The sequence below is a fragment of the Chenopodium quinoa genome, unplaced genomic scaffold (assembly GCF_001683475.1).
Source record: "Chenopodium quinoa cultivar QQ74 unplaced genomic scaffold, ASM168347v1, whole genome shotgun sequence".
NCBI lineage: Eukaryota > Viridiplantae > Streptophyta > Magnoliopsida > Caryophyllales > Amaranthaceae > Chenopodium > Chenopodium quinoa.
In genome coordinates this window covers 3,518,997-3,539,476 of record NW_018743850.1, presented here as the reverse complement: position 1 = coordinate 3,539,476, position 20,480 = coordinate 3,518,997, and the positions used below count along the sequence as shown (strand labels likewise).

Here is a 20,480-nt window from a genome sequence, read left to right as displayed (position 1 = left end):
GTTCCAGGCACATAGAATTGTTGTTTGAGTTACTTGCAAACATGGTTCTACAATTGAAAGAATTTGAAATGAAAAACCATTCATATAACCAATAAGTTTGAAATTTAAAAGCGTTCATGCAAATTTTCAATCTTATTGAGCATTTTATCCACGCAATAATAATTTGTCCCTTTTGGCAAGAATAAAATGATTCCGAGATCCCAAAAATCAAAAAGTGATTAAGCATGCTTTGGCTTGTCTTAGCACTAGATATTTTAGGGTAAGCAATCCAATTGCTAATAGCTCTAAGCTACTCTCGGTGTGATAAAACGTCGCATCTAATGCATTCTTTACATTTTATCTCTTTTGCCACGACATCTAAGGACTCCTTACTGATATTGTTGAGCTTAACCAAGACCAACTCGTATACCTAGTATACCTTGCGTTCCTAGGGAAGTAGTGATGTCTCGTTTTGGCGTAACCCATCACGTACGCGCATTAGTTCGGTAAGTGTTGTTCTTGGAACGGCAAATTTTTAGCTCAATATTTTAAGGGACCTAGGGTTTCTATGTTGGTTGATTTAAGTGAACTTAACTAATCATCGCAACATTTGAAATCCTAGACATGCATCTAACATTCAAATATATATAATCACAATAATATATATATATATATATATATATATATATATATATATATATATATAAAGCATAAAATAGATGCATTTGGCAACTAGCATGACCCCTTGAAATCTTCAAATCTTCAAGGGTCTTCATCTCGGCTCGTCTTCATCGAAACGTCGTCTTGAGACATCTTCGCCAAAAATAAAATTACTAGCTACTACGACTAGGATTAATCTAAATATTAAGGTACAAAAATACTCAACGGTACGCAGACCGTATTTAGATTTACAAAAATACGTAACGGAACGCGGTCCGTATTTTCTATCCTAATCGGGCCTCACTAGTTGTCATTTTCATAAAACCTGTGAAACGAGCTTTCATTCACCCATTCACTATATGTGAATGGCCCATGAAATTCACGACAAAACAAGTAAAATTGCACAACACGCGAAGACTAGTAACTAACTTAGGTTGTTAATCCGATTAACACGCCTAATTAATATATTATGGTTATTAAGGCGCAATTTGTTCACGAAATTATTCATAAGCTCCCACTAAATTCCGCATCCAACTTAATTAATCTAATTAATTAAGCCGGTAAACCCAAATTTTGTCAAAATTAAAATTTTACAAGAGCCGGAAAAATCGAGATCTAACCTCGTTAAATAATTAATTGAAAATTAAAACGGCAAAATTTTGCAAAAGACGATAGCCCCAAATCAAGCAAAAAACAGCCCACTAACAACATGCGAGGGCTGCGCACCATGGCTGCTAGGCAGCCCCTTGCGTTGCGTGTGGTGCTGGCTGCTAGCAAGCTCGCCTAGCGCAGCATGCCATGCTAGCTAGCACCAGCAGCACGCTACGCATGATACGCATACTAGCTGCTCGCTAGCGCTAGCAGCAGTGGGCTGGCTGGCTAGGGCTTGCTGCCTCGCTGCCCAGAAGCACGCACAAGTTCTCCAGCAGCCTAAGGCCCACGCACCGAGCCATAGGCAGCACGCAACAGCAGCTCCTCGCCACACTGCACAGCAACACCTCGAGGCTTAAGCACCCTTGTGCGCATCAAGGCAGCCACATGAGGGCTGCTAGGCAGCCCGACTAGCCTTGGTGACGCTTGGGTGTTTTTACCTCGATTTACGTGTCGTTTCTCGGGATTTTAATCCCGATTTACGTGTGACAAAAAATTAATTCTAAATTTACTTTAAAAAATTAATTCTAAATTTATTTTAGAATGAATATAGGGCAAAACTGAAATTAAAATAAGTCCAACTTAATTAAATTCGATTTTAATGGTGCATAAGCCTAAATCATGCAAAATTTCCTTTTTAAATAATTTAGGTCTTTCTTGATGCTTAAAATTGGAGGGCTACACCCAAAATTAATTTGACCAATATGCAAATTAATAATAATTTTGACAAAGTAGGGAGTTGGAAAATAAAACCAATCATCCAATGAAATTTTTTTTCCAACTTTTAACTTGTGTAAAATAATAAAATTACATCTTCCAATATGAAGATTAATCAAAATTTAATCACAAGTACTTGAACTTTAAGGACTTTAATTAGCATAAAATGATTAAATTCAAAATTAGTTCAACCATGGAAATTAGAATCAAAGTTCCAATCATTTAAACACTCAAATATTGGATCTTTAATATACAAGGAAATTAAAATTTCACATTCACAATAAACATTCACACTTTAATGCAATTTATTTGCATGATTGTGAAATAACAAGTTTATGTGAAAAATTGAACAAACCAACTTAAGCACACATTATGACTTCATAACCATGCTTAAAAGGGTTTATAATTACAGTAGATTAGAGATGCAACCATACATTTGATCTACCCTTAACATGCATAAATTAATCAAGGCATAAAGATTTAAATTTTTTTCGTCAAAACGAAAAACCCCTTGAAAAACATATTTCAGGGTGGATTTTGGCTTCTGGAAATCCCTAAAAGTATCAGAAACGATTTAGAACATCGATTCCACCCAAAAATCACTATTTTTGAGTCGAAATCTGGGTTCGACAACCAAAATAAGAAAAATACGAGTTTTAAAATTAATTAAAACGAGCTTCTAATCCAATTAGAAAACACAACCAGAATTTTAAATCCATTTTAAATCACCTTAATTAATTACAAATTGCAATAATTAAAAAGAGTACGGCTCTGATACCGCTGTTGGGTTTCGTAGCGTCCAACGCTACGCGGAAGAGAAACCCGCCCAAGACCCGCCCCAATAATTAAAGCAATAAAGCATGCATAAACATAATTAAACAATAATTAAGAAAAGAGATAAAGAAGTAATACCCTTGAAGCGTGCTTCGCTCGCAAACCGAGCTCTTACTTCGAAGCTGTTAAGCCTCACAAGCGTGACAACCTCCAACGGCTCGTACCCACGACCCGACCCGAACGATCTTCGCCTTGAGGGTTAGTCGAGACTTGACCAAGTATAAAATTAGAGCTTTACGAACTTAAAGGTTTTCTCAATAATAGAGATGCCTTTTTGAGTTCCACTCAAGTTGTTTCCCAAATGCCCAATTATGGGGTATTTATAGGGAAATGCAACTTGTTCTTCCCATTCATGATCAATGTGGGATAGTTGCATTTTCACTAATTTATTTAATTCCAAAATAAATTATAAAGCAAATGCAATCACTAATTTAAGCAACAAGTGTCAAGAGGAGAGAATTGGTTAGGTGAGGACCAAAACCAATGAGGGGGACCATTGCCTTGCTCCCCAAGGGAAGCCTTGAGGCCTTGGTCCCCACCTCTCCAAAACCGGCACAAGGGTTGCTGGGCTGGCAGCCAGCTAGCACACCAGCACACACCAGCCAGCACAACTAGCATGTACAACGTGCATCTGCCAGCACGCATCAGCCAGCGCCTAGCATGCGTGCTGCTAGCAAGCCACGCATGGTGCTTGGCACTGGGCGCTGCCTGGTGAGATGCTGGCCCTGGGCATACGCACGCACATCCCTGTTAGCTGGTGAACAGTGCTGGCCCTAGGTACTCGCATGTAGCACATAGCCAACATGCGTGCTGCTAGCGAGCCACGCATGCTGGGCACTGCCATGCTAGGCACACGCACAAGCACGTTGCTGCTTGGTGTTGTGCTAGCGATGCAAACGCACATGGCGATGTTGCCTAGTGTTGTGCTATGCGATGCACACGCACATGGTGATGGTGCAACGAGTAATTCTAGGCCTTGCCTAGCGCCAGCGCCTAGCATGCAAGCAAGGCCTAGCCTTGCGATGCTTGGGCGCATGGCTTGCTAGCACATACGCAAGGACCTAGCACGCCTAGCATGCTAGGCCTGCGATGTATCCAGCCTAGCCTAGCACTCACCTGGCTAGGCCAATGTGATGTTACGGCTATGCTCGTACTTGGTACTTGTTGATTTTGCGGCGCTCGGTCTCGACGCCCTAGGCTCGATATCCGACGTCTGTGTTCGTAATACTCTAGTGACTCATCAAATCCTGCGGATTGATTCGTCTGTTCGGATTGGTAGTTCGTTTGGGTTCGACCCGAAGGGTTCAGTCAAGACAAAACTGTAATATTAATTGTTCATTAATATTACAGATCAGAAGCGGCCTCCACCCAGGCATTCCGATCACTTGATCTCACTGAAGAATTAGCTTCCTGATAATTCTGAACCTTCTATCAGAATAATACACTTGTTGGAAGGACACCATTCCTTTCACAAATTCCCCAGAATTTGAACCCAATTTCGATAAAAAATAAAGGGTTTGGTCAATGTTTGGTCCTGACCCCAATTATCCCTAAATCGAGTGATTATGAACAAAAATTTGTTGAAAATCAAATGAATTTGGTTTCGATTTACTCGAATGGTTCGATTAAAGGTGGTTTTGTGCTTAAAATAGCAAAAACGGTCGTTGAAAATAATTACGAGCGTCGACGGTCATAACACGACAGTCGTTATTCACTTGGTCACAAAAAAACATAATTACGACTGAATGAGGGTTGCAGATTTATTGCGATCGTTTTTATTATTTTCAACGACCGTATGTAAAATGGTCGCAAATCCGGAAAATAACGACTGCTTTAGGCGGTCGCTAAAATTTTAAAAAAAAAGAAAAAAATGTACCCATTAATGCCCTTCACAACTAGCCCCACCACCAATTCCTACCCGAACCACCTCCACCCACGAAAATGCACACCACCACCACCACCGCCCACGAAAATTCATGAAAATACACAAAAAGTAGACCGTAAAAAATCCCATCCATAAAGTTGATGAAAAAATCAACAAAATTCAGACTCTAAGAAAACCCAGAGTTCACAAAAATTCGAACAAAATTAACGAGAACTCAAAATCAAACCCAAAAACAAAGAAATTCGAACCAAATGTGAACAAAGTTCACGAAAATTCGAACAAAATCAAAGAAAACTCAAAAACAAACCCAAAATCAACGAAATTCAAACCAAAACTCAAACAAAAATCGAAAAAAATATCAAACAAACATGGAAATTCGATTAGAGAACATAATAAAACCACAAAAATAAAAAAAAAACAAAAAAAAAACAAAATTTTTAGACAAAACAACATACCTTTCCCAATACTTCTTCCTCTTTAGGTTTATATGGTCAAATTCGACCATAAAAACTTCACATCTGGAATTTTTACGCTCAAATTTGACCATGAATACCAAACTTCGTTTGTTGGCAAAAATCCAACACCACAATTCGTTTGTTGACGAAAATCCTAAGAAAAAGATAGAATGAAGAGGAAAAAGAGAGCGAAAATGGAGGAGAAGATGCGAAGAAAGACAAAGGAAAGAGAAGAAGGAGCAAGGAAAGAGAAGGAGATGGAGGGGCATGAGAAAGGAAAGAGAAGAGAGAAAAAAGAAAGAGAAAGCTGCGGGGTGTGAGTGAGAAAAGATTAGGGTAGGGTGAATTGGGTATCTTTTATACCCTATTTTTTTTAAAAAAAACAACCCTTTTACGACCAATCCATTAAAGGGAATATTTTAATTTAGAATTTTTTTAAATTGTTCAAAAATCCTTGCGATCGTTTAAAAGGCCAAAAACGGTCGCAAATTTGCGACCGCTTTAAAAACGGTCGTAATATTGCGACCGCATAAAAATCGGTCGCAGATTTTTTTAAATTGCGACCGTTTTCTTGACGGTCGTAGAAAAACGGTCGCAATTTAACCGAATTCTTGTAGTGGGGATAGGCGCCGATATTTGCGTAGGGGGTGGGGGCTGGGGAGATTAGGCTGGTGGAATGAGGGATGGTTGGTTTAATTTTTTTAATTTTTTTTTTTAAAAAAAATATTAGAAGGTTTTTTTTTTTTTTTTTTTTAAATAAATAACTTATCTAAAAAGCAACCAATATGGTGCTGCCATGTGACATAATTAATCTTAATGACTAACGGAGTTAACCGCCGTCTATCATTAAGGTCATTTGGTGACATTTTTGTGAAATTCGTGGGTATATGGTGAATTTGAATATTTTCATGGGTATATGGTGAATAAAAAAAATTACTTAGGGATATATGGTGAAAAATCCATAATAATTATTTTTACAGCTAACCGCTAGTTGACCGCCAACCGCTATACATACAGGTGATACAGCTACATTTTGCCGAACACGCCTTAGACGTAACCCTCTTTGGAGGGAGTAATAAATAAGAGAGGTGTATTTTTTATTTATTTATTTTTTTTTTTTTATTTATTTTTTTTTTTTTTTTGTAAAGTTAAACCTAAAGTTAAGTTACCCAACCTTCCCCCGTAATTCAATGATGGAAGGAAAAGCCGTGGTTCGTGTGGAGGGACTTATCAAATTTTCAAGGAGACAGCGAATGAACCATCAGAGCTTCAACATCAAATTTAAGCCATCAATGGTATTGCAATTATTCTTTCCAAGCTCAAACTTTAATCTTATTATTCTAAATTATGCAAATCGTTGATATGACTGTTCTTATTTCAGGTTACATCATCGTCAATTTAGGATTCTTCTGCAACCAAAAGACATTGCCAAGAATATGTCCTTTGATTAATGGGTAACATTTTCTAATCACTCTTTTTCAGTATTTTTTTTCTTCTTTTTTTCATGAACATCACGCATGTAAAGCCACCCTTTATTTTTTAACTACAGAGTATATAAAAATTAGATGAACCTCGTCCGATGCACGATTTATTTGTATTTTTCAAATAAAATATTCTATTAAAAATATATTTATCTAATAAACTTTATGATATTCGCTTGTTTACTACTTGAATTTTTTTATTATAAAATGAATTATTAACTTTTTTCTTCTTCTTATATTTAGATAAAATCGTAATATAAATAGATAATATTTTTTGTTACAAAGTTTTGTATGTGGCTGGTCACACTGTGTGGTCGGGATTACTTGGTTGATCAAGGGTTACTGAATCGATCAGAGGTTATTCAGTTAGTGTTTGGGTGTGTCTCATCCAGTCACACAATATGATCAGCCACAAAAAAAACGCGCTGATTTTATTTTTTTAATTAATATAATTTTTTTTTATCTAAAATAAATTGCAATTCTTTTTTTTCATTGGCTAAAATATGACGTTTTCCTATGTGACGCTCTAAAATTAATCTTACATGACATAATTCTATTGTAGCGTTTTAAAATTATTAATCCTACGTGGCGCTTTTTTTTTTATTATAATCCTGTAGCGCTTAAAAAAAAAATTAATTTTACGTGGCATAATCGGATTGTAGCATTTTAAAAATATTAATCCTAAGTGGCGCTCTAATAATTTTTTTTTTAAAAATAAAATCTTAGGTGGTGCTCTAAATACTTGGAAAAAACTCCCCTTTATATATATACTAGTTTTGTGCCCAGGCGATGCCCAAATGGTTGATAAAATTTTAAGATAACATTTATACTTGAATGTTAAATACGGTTATATAATTCGTTTTGATAATGTAGGATATTTAGACATACGATATTATATGGCTTAATTTTATATAATAATACTTTTTGTAGTTTTGTTTGTAAATAGATATCTATATTATTATTGACTTGAAATTATTTTTATTGAACTTAAATTATTTTTACAGAACTGAAAGTATTTTTACCAAACTAAAATTAATTTTAGTGATAAACATATTTTTATTGATTCTCTAATATTTTTTAAAATAAATTAAGTATGCATTTTGTATGCGGCTAGCCACACCATCTAGCCGGACAAAGTAATCCTATAAAACTGACCGAGTAACCCCTGTAATACTAACTGAGTAACCTCTAACACTGACTAAGTAACCCCTATCTATAACACTGATTGAGTAACTACTATAACACTAACCAAGTAACTCATGTAGCACTAACGAAGTAACTTTTGTAATAGCTGGTGACACGGTTTGGCCAGCTACGTATAAAAGTTTGTGATTATATATATTATAAATGGATCTTATTTTAAAGAACTTTTTAAAACGAATTTGATGATGGAAATAGAATTGAGTTATAAAATATTTATTAAAAGTTATGATTAATTTTGTATATTTGAAATATTAGAATTTTATTGATAATAAAACTCTATACAACAATTTTATCTTAATAAATCTATCCAAAAATCGCTTACTTAGCATCATATGTATCACAATACCACCTATTTATCTCCTACGTGGCGCGACACTTCGCGAAAAACTGGAATGCCAAGTGTCGCTGCTTCGTAGCCTGGCTGCGAGACCGGCTTTATTGATTAGTAATATGATATTAGATTTATAATAACCAATGCAATTTTGTATAATATTTTATTATTTGTCAATCGGTTGTTGGTACTAGGGATGGCAATTGGGCGGTGCAGGTACGGGTACCCCCTCCCCCATACCCGCACCCGCCAAAAATTTTTATACCGGCCACCTACCCGCGGCGGGTAAAATTTTAACACCTACACCCCGTCTAAGCAGGTAGAAACCTAGATCCACCCCACCCATGTGGATATCCACCACCCACTTTTTACTCGCCAACCTAACAACATTTGTTTCATAAATTTTCTATAAATATGTCATTTTGCCATATCTAAATATTTTAATAGCATATTATACAAGGTAGTAATCAATTTGTGATAAAAAAATAAAAGTAGTAATAAGTTGGCGGGAAATTGGGCGAATAGGTAACTAGGCAGGTAGGTGGGTAAATGGGCGGGTAGATGGGTAATAGGCAGGTATGGCATCAAATCTACCACCTACCCGCTACCCACTGTGGGTATGACTTTTGTAACCATACCCGCCTACACTTACCCGCAAAAGTTAGATCCATACCCGCTCTGAGGCGGTGCGGGACAATATCCCTAGTTGGTACATAATTACATATGTCTTGCTTCATTAGTTTATAGGTACTATACATATTCTTTACATTAGTTGCATACATGTAGTCATGTACAAAGGTGTTTAGTAAAATTACCTGTTGGCGGTTATTGATTTGTGTGCGTAAAAGGTAAATTTTAGTCAAAACTACCAAAAGGCGACGATAAACAATTAAGGAGTAATTTTTAGTCAGCCTTTACAATTTAGAAGGTACTATTGCCGTTTACCAAACACAATTTTTTGGTTGTTCGACCCTATGTTATTTGGATCCTTTATTTTACCTTAACTACCTGTGTCGATCCTTGACACTCAGACATGCATAGGAAACTTAGACACTTCATTCTAGGCCAAAATTATGGAATTTTTTTACAAAAAAGCTTTATCAGACACTTAGACATGTACTCATGTTAGACATGGGTTTTCGAGTCTGAGTAACATTTTGACCATAGGAACCAAAACCCAAAACCCAACCAAAAAGTGTACCAAGTCAAGCATAAATTTAACTGAATAGGTTAAATGCATCATATTATGAAACAAAGGAGGTATATATTTGTTGGGGCTTTATATTCATGCGGTCTAGGAAACATGTAATTCTGTGGTTTTAGATATTCTTAGCTTAGCTTTAAAGTCCTTGAAAAATAAATTTGATTCAAGCCACACAGTCAGCACCTATTGGTGTTTAATCAAGTAGAACCGCGAATAATAAATCAATTCCGATGCACACATCTGCTGCAATGGGATACTGCTAGTAAAGATTTGTACTGTCAAAGTGACAATTATGTGACTAACCTTTCTTGGATTGATTGCATTTGGCATCTTAGTGATACAATCTCTGAGACAATAAGATAAGCCCAGGAGTATAATTATTGTAACCAGACTTTAGGCCAGGTTTTGTAGGAGTGTAAATTGCATAATGGAACCAAGAATATAGCATCAGTTCCTGAATCATATATCCTTTAAATATGTATTGGCACTTTCAGATTTTGCCTGCCAAACCACCTGAAGATTCCGATTGTGCCATGCTTACACGACTACATGGATTAGGCAGTTAATGCTCGAAAAACTCCAAATTTATTGAAGTCCCCAAATACCATTGTGATTTGCAAAAGAATAAAAATAGCATTTCAATGTTATAATTAGGCAACTCTCTCGTTAAGATACGCGAGTTTAATTTTCATTAACAAAATCCGAAGAATCAATTTATGCACATTTATGAAGTATTTTCCTAGGAATATACTTGATTAGGGGAACAAAAGAACTTAGTTGATGCTTTGTGGCATTCACGTCCTGTAAGTGCAGTGTGAATCGAAAACAATAGGACCTGAAACCACCATCCTCTGGATTCAGAACTGTATTCCTTTCATTCCAGTCATTGCTGTCGCCTCAAAAAAAATATTATCATTCTTCCTCATCCACTTCATGAAAAGGGAGTGGTACCTGTTTAACTGCTCTAAATTTGCCGGCATTATTTAGATGCTCATTCTCTAATCTGAAAAGTTGAGAATATATACTATTAGTCCTTGAAAGTTCACTAATAAGTCACTCTGTCATGAACTGACAATGATGGGATTTGAGTTTTTACCTATAGAAATTCCATTGTCCTCTTCTGATCACTTCCAGGGCAGCTAAAAATAGCCCAATTACTCTGTAATCAACATCCCCAAAATTCGGGTGGAGAACTGTTTGTAGCCAAGCTAGCCTTAATATCAGGTTCAATACCTGCAAAGATTTACCGTTATTTGTCTTAGTAAAGAATAAAATATTTGAACCTCATTATTCTCTAATCTTATATCTACTTATATCATTTTTAGCCTTAGTATAGTATGAATGTTACTCAATCTTCAGGGGGGTTTTTTAAGCATGCTTAGCTAGTTTGTGGCTATGGTCTGTTTATTCGAGAATTTAGCCTACGAAAGATAATGATAGATTTGTTGATAGTATATATACCATGGAGAAATAGTAAATGAACTTCTTGCGGAGCATTAATTCATTCCTTAACCAAGGATTTTTGGAATGAAATTGAAGCAATCCCCAATCCTTTACATAGTCCCAGTACAATTGGTACATAGTGGCACCACTTGACAAGGCTACAACTAGGCATAAGTATCCTGTCGACTTCTCTTTTTCGTATGCCAGCTTAGCTCCCGCTGCCAGCATAGCTGACACATATTTACCCAGATTCACTAGGTGTGTAGCCTGCCCTTCGTCGAACCACCTTCTTGCACACTGAAAAATTTCATGTACTAATCATTAGCCTTAATTTCATTAAGGTAAAATTTCTTCTTTTGGTACAAGGAAGTGTTTTTATAATCTTGTTTTACCTGCATTGCTCTCCAGTAGTATGGTAGAAAGGAAACGGCATATGCGAGATCTCTGTAATGTGTAGTCCTCACACAGTATCCGTAATCCTGAGTCTTGTAACTCCCTGTGATGTAGTAGCAAGCTACATACTCGAGGTTTCTGAGCAGAGGAACCTGTTGAAGTTATTACTTCTATTGTTAGTCTTTTGATAAAATAAACATATTATAGTTGATCAATGACATTAAATCAACTTCTTTTTGAAGTTGATTGGTAATTTTGATGATAAATTACCTGGCTACAGAGTTGGTCAGCCATGAAGAAGTCTAGCATAACAACCTACAAATGAATCACCCACAGACCACATTAGATAACCAAAAACTGCCTTATTTTTGTATTAGTATTAAGTTAGTTTAATTGAGAGATTTAAGTACCTTATATAGAGGTGAAAAAACTATATTCCTTATAGCTTGAAGGAATCTGTACCGAGTTGATCGATACACAATGTTGAAAGGGCAGAACAACAACAGCATGAAAAACTGCCAAATAAAAAAGAAACCACAAAAAAATGTTAATATAAATTACCTTAAAACAGCAAAATGGTGATACTTGTAATGATTTAAGTGTGATTTTGTAAGAAAAATGATTCATGTCAATGTCCATTGTTTTAAGTATAAATCATTATCATTATCACCATTTATAAACGAGCCGCTAGATTTTGAAAATTACCAATAAAAGAAAGCCTGGGATGGCCTGAGCTAGGGTAGAGGAGTATCCTTTGGATGCAAGTGACAGGTGAATGAACAAGACCCCTAGAATAGCAGTCATTGAAGCAGTACTGATTAAGAACGCTTCTCTAAATTTGAGTTCCTTAGTCGGAGCTAGCTCCAAGATGAAGCTGTAATTTATTCGCGCCTTTTTCCAGGTGAAGATATTGCACCCGTACAAGAAGATGTGCAGGAACAATAAGCTGAACATACTGAAATACAGTAAATAAATTATAACAGTTAGTAAATTTTGCTCGAAAAATTACTAGAGTTGAAAGGATGGAGAGAGTCTTGCCTTAGAACAGGATATACAGTTTCCATGTAAACTGTGTCAGGTGATTGTTTAGAGTACATTCCCATTAGATGAGCCATGATGACATAACCAGCTAGAAGTGCAATAAAGCATCCTGTAAACAGACCTGGATTTGCACAATATAAATAAGTGCTGTTAATGCATTATCTTTAAATCTTATTAAATCTAAAGTTAAAACTTCTAATTGGGTCACGTCATTCTTCAAAGTTTCAATTTTTATTTTAAGGAAGTAATATGTTTGCATTTAATTAGTTTTTTTTTTTTTTTTTTTTTTCTTCTCTATTTTGGGGAGGAAGTGGGAAGATTTTATGAGAGATATATAAAATCTACATGACTTTTAATAATTTATGTAAAAAATGAAAGTTATTATATAAAACATAATACGGAGTAGAATAAAAAACACTAAACTAATATAAAGTACGAAGTACATGTTTAGCCTCAATCATAAAGTCGAGTGGAATTCGATCTTGAGATTTGATTGAATCAAACTCGAGTAACTTGTAAGCATGCTTAACTATGTAGTCTTATTATAATCCAACATAATGACAACTTTAAAAATCTTTGAGTACAAATCTACAGTGCTAAATTTGGCAAATCATAAGTCCAATCAAAAAGATTTTCAATTTCTTCATGGAATTCACAAAGTATAGTGGAAGTCCAACATGCATCCAATAGACAACCGTTATGAGCATGTTTTAACATCAAATAAAAACACTAGGTTGGCATATTACACAAATCAATCAAAGTTGAACCTATATTTTTTTGTGGTGTATTGGTTGTTATTGGGCCTTTTTTAATCAGGGCTTAGACCAAGCAAGATCATGTTTTTGTCCCTAAGTTATAGTGGCCTACCCTATGCTTACCTTTTCCTTTAATTCCACCCATAAAAAGTGGCCCAAGTACGGCCCTTCTGATCATGCTTTAGTGGTCTAACGGGCCCACATTGTCTATTTTCTTTACGTTAATCTCTAGTATTATACTTCCTCTGTTCACTTTTATTTATTACATGCATTCACTTAGTATAATTCATTATGGTAGTTTTGCCTTTCTTAAAACATATGTACAAATCCGTTTAGTAATATTAAGGAATCGAGGGAGTAGTTAAGAAATACTTAACTAACAAGTAGTTTTCAATATAAAGGTGGTAAAAAAGAAGATAGATTTTTTAAGTCATTTATGAGTTTAATATGTTATCTTTCATGCTTTAGTAAATTATTGATGAGAACTTTGCTTGAAAACAGAAAGAAACATGTAGAAACAGAAGTTAAGGAAAATTCACCTATGAAAAAGGTTACTGCATGGGATTCTTTGCGATGATTTGGCTTGAGGTATTTCATGGCTTTTCTCTTATCATCATTGGCAAAATGCTTAACAAATAGCTCTTCAACTTCATCAGATAATCGCATAACCTGTTTCAACAAGTAAAAAAAAAAGAAAATTATATCATGATTATAGTTAATGATAATTGTTTCACCTCAAAATATTTTATGTTGCATTAACATTTAACATAGACAATGTTGTGTTAGTAGAATTAATATGGAGGTTTTAAAAGAACATGAGATTTTGTTTCTCATGTCGTAAAAAAGTTCTTTATGAGAAGGTAACATTGTCACGTGGAGTCAGAAGAGTGCATGGTACGATAAGTGAAAAATCTATATGTTGATTTATAAAGTCATTTCTATCTAATGTCATAGCAACGTATCTTTTTCGCTGCGTATAAAAATCCAAGGCTAAATTCTTGTGTGTGGTGTTTCACTATTATGCTAGATGTCCACTTGAAAATGTCTCTTGAAAGATTTGAGATTTATTTGCTGCCTCAGAAGATAAAAATGTTTCATCAATCAGTCAAATTTATGCGGGGACAAAACAATGCGAAGCCTAGTAAAATGCAAAGTCTACTAGTCTATCAGGATTTTTTGGTTTTTAAAATTGCTGCGTCACATTTGTGATTCACGATCTCGTAAAAAATGGCTTTTGGAAAAAAATATTTAATTTTATAATTTTTTATTAGATTGAAAGTTGATTGATTATACCACGTAAGATATATACTATAGTAAAACACACAACAAATATATTTGCGAAAGAATTAGACTTTTACCAAGTCAGAGGTGTTGAAATAGGAGTTTTCTACCACTTTGAGGTAAATTGGCAGTACTTCTTTGTTAGTTACCTGAAATAACAGAACATCCTAGTTTATTCATACGTACAAGCAAGCAATTTGCTTTGATAAAAATAAAGATCTTTATAAAGGAAAATCACTTACTTTGTCAAACTTTTTTAAGATTTTGACAAATGCAAGCATGTTTAAGTTCCTGCAAAACACAATTATCTGGGAGTATTAGTTCATCTTCTTCACGTATGCATGTTGCATGTGTAACAAATCATGAATATTATGTGAGATAATTAGGTGATTTTCCATGTGATGAGTTAATTTTACCTGTAAGTTTTAAGGTAATTCAAACCCTTATATAACTCAAGAAACGCGCCTCGAATCATCTTTTCTGCATGATGTAGGTTACTTTTGTTGATGTGAATTCCTCTTGGATTGGCTTTCTTTGTAGAATTGTGATTTATAACGTCTTCCCAAACTAAGGAACCTATAGCTGAGAAGGTTCGAGATGGCGTCGTTAGTGGAATGTTAATGGTTAAGTTCTTCCCCTTGCAATTAAAAACCCTACTAGAGAAGCTCCTTGAACCACTGTCATCTCTTTTGATTCGTCGCAATGATTTTTCCGTCTCATCGGATTTTGGGGATTCATTGTCATTTTTCTCATTTTCATCAGTGGAGCTGTCTTGGCCCTGTTCTTGCTCTGTTTCCTCTGCTTTCTCAATTAACTCTATCTCTGCTGTATTAAAATAAATAAATGTAAATCATTAGTCATAACTTTACAATTGAGGTGAGTTCATGGTTAAGTTGATTCCTTAGAAGACTCATTATTATGCATTTTAAAAAGGACAGAAAAACTTTATTCTGTGTAGATTATCACTTGAAAATCCTTAAATTATGAGTTGGGTTAGTGTACAAGTTAAATGTTTCTAATAACTGTAGTGTAGAAATTAATACCGTCCAAACTAATAATAGTTTATTTTAAAATGTAAAGACTAACTCGTGGCATATCGAAAATGTAAAACTTACCATGATTTATGATATTTTAATAGAATACAATATTGAACTGACTACCCATAATTAAATGTGACCTATTAATTAGAGGCCGTAGAAACATTATATTGTCTAATGCCTTTTTTCGCGTTTGTCCTTTTGATCTACAAAGTATCTGTGGTACATGATTTATATCTCTTCTTTCAATCAGTTGAAAGTAGGGGATCGGTGCTTACCAGAGGAGAGTTGGCTTGAAATGGAGGGATCATCATTGGAATCCTGAGAAGAAGCTTCCTTCTTCCTCTTGAGTTCGCTCCTCGCCTGAATCAAGAAATCAAGCTGCTTCTTAGCTGAATTTCCTTTCTCAACAAAGTCTTTCTCCTTAACCCTATAAAACTGGTTCACTTTGTTGAGTTGGCGATCCAAACAAGTGAAAAATTCAGCAGCAGCCTCAACATCGGCGAATTGCTCCAGCAATTCAGTCTCATACATATCCCCTCTGCTCGCCGAAGATGCTAGCTTCCTATGAACCTGCACCTCATCAAAATTTCACGTCATTACTCTTTGTAATCACAACATAACAAACGTAACACACTCGAAAACAGAGGAAAAACAGGGGAAGTACATGAATTGTGGCATGATCTCTATGTTTCTGGCCAAATGAGGAGAACTTCCCTAGGGAAGAAAACAAGGAAGAGGGAAAAGAAGCCTTATTTTGTTGTTTAGAAGAGTTTTTATCAGTGTTTAAGAACTGAATCTTCTTAAGCTCCTTCTTTAGTTGCTCATAATCGACGAAAGCATCTTTCCATTCCGGCACAAGCTGTGCCTCAAACTGCTTAGAGAACTTCACCATCTTTTCGTCTGAACTCGTTTTCGTGAGAGAATGTGTAAGAGGGAGTGGGTTTGAATGAAGAACACAATCCGAGTATTTATCGACGCCAAAGGAAGTGATTCTCTAGAGGCACATTCTAAGATATTCTATGTTCTTTGTTCCACTAGAATGCTAGTAGTTTAGGGAGGGAGGAGAGAGAAAGAGAGAATAGAGGGGTGTGGCAAAGGTTCGCCGGAAAAATGCCCTTATAACTGATATGGTGACCTCTTCCCTGCTATATGCTCTTATATGGAGATTTGGCAGAGCATAAAAGGTGAAATTGATGGACATAATATTGGGACCCTACCTAATTCTAAAATATGTTACCTGATTATAAAGTTTCCCCCTTTCATGTTGATTAATTTTTTTAAGAAAAAAAGTTATATTTTTTTCCTTTCTTTTTAATTAGAAAATTTGCATGTACAAAGCAATATTTATAAAAAGAATGATTTGTACATGGATTACTAATTATATGTGATAACATATACTTTCTTCGTTGCTTGCTTTAAGGTTGTAATGTTTGCACTATATACTTTTTAACCACATATAGATTATGTAAAAAGAGATAAGATACAGTTATATGATGTCTTGTTCGACCCATATTTAGATATACTTTCACAGTATAATTTTTGTTATTAAATTCTTTTTTCGTGATATAATTAAAGATATCTAATTTAAATGCTCTATCAAAGGAATAAAGGAAGTATTTATAGGTAAGTAGTATAGTAATGAAGCACAGATGAGAGCAGCAGAGCACATGTTATAGAGCCCTAAACAAGTTTTGTTTCCGTTGCAATTCACACTAGCAAGTTCCACATTAGGCACAACCCCTAATCATGCATATGGTGCTAGTAGCATAATAAGTTTAATATGTTACCAATGAGGGCTTGAACCCTTGACTGCTGCAATAATGCAAACATGAGAGCAGTGTGACTTTGTTTGTTTTCCAAGTAAATTTCCAAAATAACCCCATTATATGAATGTACTAGTGAGCACCACATAGAGATTTAGTTACGTTATGAACGTTACATCTATATACACGCAATGTATGCTTTTGAATTTCAAAAAAACTTATATGATAACCATTTATAATAGAGATCTTAGGCTTGTCATTCCATTCAATTAACTGCTACGCTTTTTTATTACGTACTTATAAGACTTACTATGAATCAAGAACAAAGAAGACAGAGGCTACGTAGAATGTTAAATGTACGAGACTATGAGCAATTTGATAAGCATGCAAATTCCTAGTGGTGGCGTTTGGGCGCATATTTTGAAACCTCATTGCTCTTCCAATTAGACTAGCCTAATATCAGCTCCACTAGATTTTCAAGAAAGTACTAACCCCGTTTCTTATTATGTGTAACAAAGAAATATTTTATGTTTCATAAATAATACCTCGTTATTGCACATAATAAGAAACCGAGGTAGTAACTAGTAAGACTTCTATATTGATAAATACAATGGACCCAATTAATAATCCATTAGGAACCTTTATAATTACTTGTATTTATTTTATATGACTTATACAGTATTAAAATTTTGATATAAACACCATATAATATGTTATTCCGTAATAAAATGGGGGGTTCTTGATTATGGTGTGAGCATTCGACGGTTTTGGCTCTAGATCGTGGACAGAACTACAAGATGAACCCCAAGTCCCCAGGGTTTTCCCTGGAGCAGAGCCTCCGATGTCCAAGTTAATTAATGCCCAAACAATGTATAATTTGAGAGTAATAAAGGGATAGAGAAAGGAAGTTGGTCCTCTTTGAGTGCAAAAAGTCACCCTTTACCTTAACCCTTAAGGAGTATATATAGTGACCATGCATATAGATAATCTTGAGCCCTAATAGTGTACTACGTATTTGACTTCTTTAGGCATTATGACGCCGCAACTCATTGGGCTAATGCAAGCCAGCACGTCACTATAGGCTAAATGGATATATCCATTTTAGTACTCAAACTATATGTTAATGTATCAAATGTAAGTATTATAAATTAAATAAACAACTATTATCAACCACAAAAAATTGGTAGTTTCCCGGGGTTGTGAGATGGTTGCACAATACTCCGTAATTTTGTTTTAGTGTGCAACCATAGTGAATGGGTGATGCAAGTAGGTTGACATAAGGTTGATGGCCTCTTTTTTTTCCACCTGCGCAGACATTAGCACTTCTACTTATGGTCCATATATGCATTAAACTTTGCTTAAAGTTTAATTATATGTCTTAATTTGGAAATTTTAGTCAAATTATCAATAACTTCAGTTTTTTGGCACTTTGCTCCTTGTTTTCCCTAACCCCACCCTCTTTTCTTTACTATTTTAAGGTCATAGTTGGATATAATCAATTAATTACCAGAATATCTCTAACTTCACTTAGAGTAAGGAGATCCAAATATAACACTAACAGATTTCCAACTAAAAGTAATTATTGGATCGTAATTGTAGCCTTTATATTAGGTATACATGCTTGTTGAAAATTTTATTCAAGTATAGATTGGGTAATTCCCTTTTTAACACTAGGATCAATTGTTATAATCAAACATGACTTAATTGAATGAATGAAGTTACAAAGTGCATGAAGAAAATGAGTTTGCAAGAGTGCGTAGGACTAGATAGAGGTGAATGGAGGAAAGTGATCTTCATTCATGTATGATCACATGATATATTTTTGGTTCATGTAGGAAATATCATTCTTTTGGGAATGCAATCGGTCTTTGATGATGTTGTTGTTGTCAATGTCGTTCTATATAGAGAATTTTTATGAGACTAATGATGGTGTCCAATTAGGTTTTAACGAACAAGGATCATTATTCAAAAATCCCAAAATTCTTAATTTAAAACTAACTAGGAAATGAATTATTTAAAGCTAATTGGAAATTGACTTTACTTGGACTTGAAACTTGAAAGAATAGTACTCCATTTGATTAAATACTATAACTTGAGCTAGAGCAGATAACAAGTTACAAAAATTCAAGTTGTTATAAGATGTGAAAACATGCATGTAGGGTTATTTAGGCAAATGAAAATGATGTTTGGTTCATGAAATGGGGGAGGGATACGGTTGCCTAAATTTAGGCCTCAGGTGATTATGAAATTCATAGCTCGTTCTCAAATCCTTAAGCTTATAGATTAACAATTACTCCGTAATTATCAAACTGCATGCTGATCAATGAGAGCTTAAATAACATAATAAAATTGTAGGTCCAAGGAAAAGAAGAAGAAGAAAAACTTGCGATTGAACACGGTATAAAAAGCATCCATATTGAAGGTGACAATCTTATGGTTATTGACTCAGTTTTATGGTCCCGTGGCAAATTGTTCCTATCATTATATATAGATATGCGTCTTCTTCTCAACAATTTCGACATTTGGAGCATTCGATATGTATATTGTGAAGCAAATTGAGTTGCTGACTGGATAACTAATGTTATTTAATTAGTGATAGTATGGACATTATACCTTATAATAATTCTAGTTTCTATCTTATTCTTGTGTCGGACGCATTAGAAGTTCCTCTCATGAGGAGGGTCTCCTATTATTTTTTCTTTAATCTTTATAAAAAAATAATAAATTCAAACAACATGAAAATTTGTCATATGCTCTAAAATTAGTACAATATTAAATCTAACAAAGTAAATGTATAATTTAATTATCTATATACCCTTAATTAGGAATGGGTTTCAAAAATAAACTTTTAGAAAACTAAAGGCAGAAGAATCCCCATGATAGCAACTGATAAATATATAATCTACATTTTGAGGCACTTAAACTTGACACTCATCTAAATAGTTTCTTAATCAACATATTAATGAGGCTTATAATACATCAAATTTGTGAAAAGGGTTAAGTAATTAGGGATATTCCAAGCATTTGACAGCAAAGTCTAAGGAACCACTGAGAAGCCAGATATATGATGTTATGAGTCGGATGGCATTTGATGCGTTTGATGCCCCTACTTGCATTCCACATCTTCATTCCCCTATCTCCTTCTCAAAATCAATGAATTTATTTATTTTTCTAAATACTTCGTACTATAATAATTCCCTAGCTTTCTTTGAAAATATATTTACATGCTAATTAATAATAAACTAGTACTTATATTTGAAAAATTGGATTAATGATATAAATTCCAATGGATCACTTTAAGGGATAGAGGAAAAGGTTAGTCATGCCTAATTGCCAATATATTGATGGAAATATTAATATTTAA

The 20,480-nt window shown here is 34.7% G+C and overlaps 1 protein-coding gene across 2 annotated transcripts; it reads right to left on the bottom strand.

Annotated features, from left to right (window-relative positions):
• Window positions 1-10,061: 10,061 nt before the first annotated feature.
• Window positions 10,062-16,702, bottom strand: LOC110685979 (phosphate transporter PHO1 homolog 1-like). 2 transcript variants are annotated; one of them, XM_021862538.1, is made up of 14 exons: window positions 16,018-16,702; window positions 15,629-15,923; window positions 14,730-15,138; window positions 14,556-14,604; window positions 14,391-14,462; window positions 13,572-13,701; window positions 12,275-12,398; window positions 11,942-12,191; window positions 11,647-11,751; window positions 11,507-11,551; window positions 11,236-11,388; window positions 10,862-11,140; window positions 10,497-10,633; window positions 10,062-10,403 (listed from the first exon to the last, which is right to left on the bottom strand). In XM_021862538.1, exons 1-14 carry the CDS (start codon window positions 16,243-16,245, stop codon window positions 10,313-10,315), a joined length of 2,367 nt encoding a protein of 788 aa, XP_021718230.1. In that variant the 5' UTR covers window positions 16,246-16,702; the 3' UTR covers window positions 10,062-10,312. The 2 variants fall into 2 exon arrangements, with proteins under 2 accessions (XP_021718230.1, XP_021718232.1); XM_021862540.1 differs by having other exon boundaries at window positions 14,730-15,135.
• Window positions 16,703-20,480: the final 3,778 nt, after the last annotated feature.

What these genes read in the sequence shown, in the direction of transcription:
- LOC110685979 (XM_021862538.1), bottom strand. Translation starts at nt 16,245, where the DNA reads ATGGTGAAGTTCTCTAAGCAGTTTGAGGCACAGCTTGTGCCGGAATGG. An exon ending in TTCAAGCCAACTCTCCTCTG is followed by an intron (nt 15,139 to 15,628) that starts GTAAGCACCGAT and finishes ATTTTAATACAG; the next exon opens with CAGAGATAGAGTTAATTGAG. An exon ending in TTTTTTCACCTCTATATAAG is followed by an intron (nt 11,552 to 11,646) that starts GTACTTAAATCT and finishes ATTCATTTGTAG; the next exon opens with GTTGTTATGCTAGACTTCTT.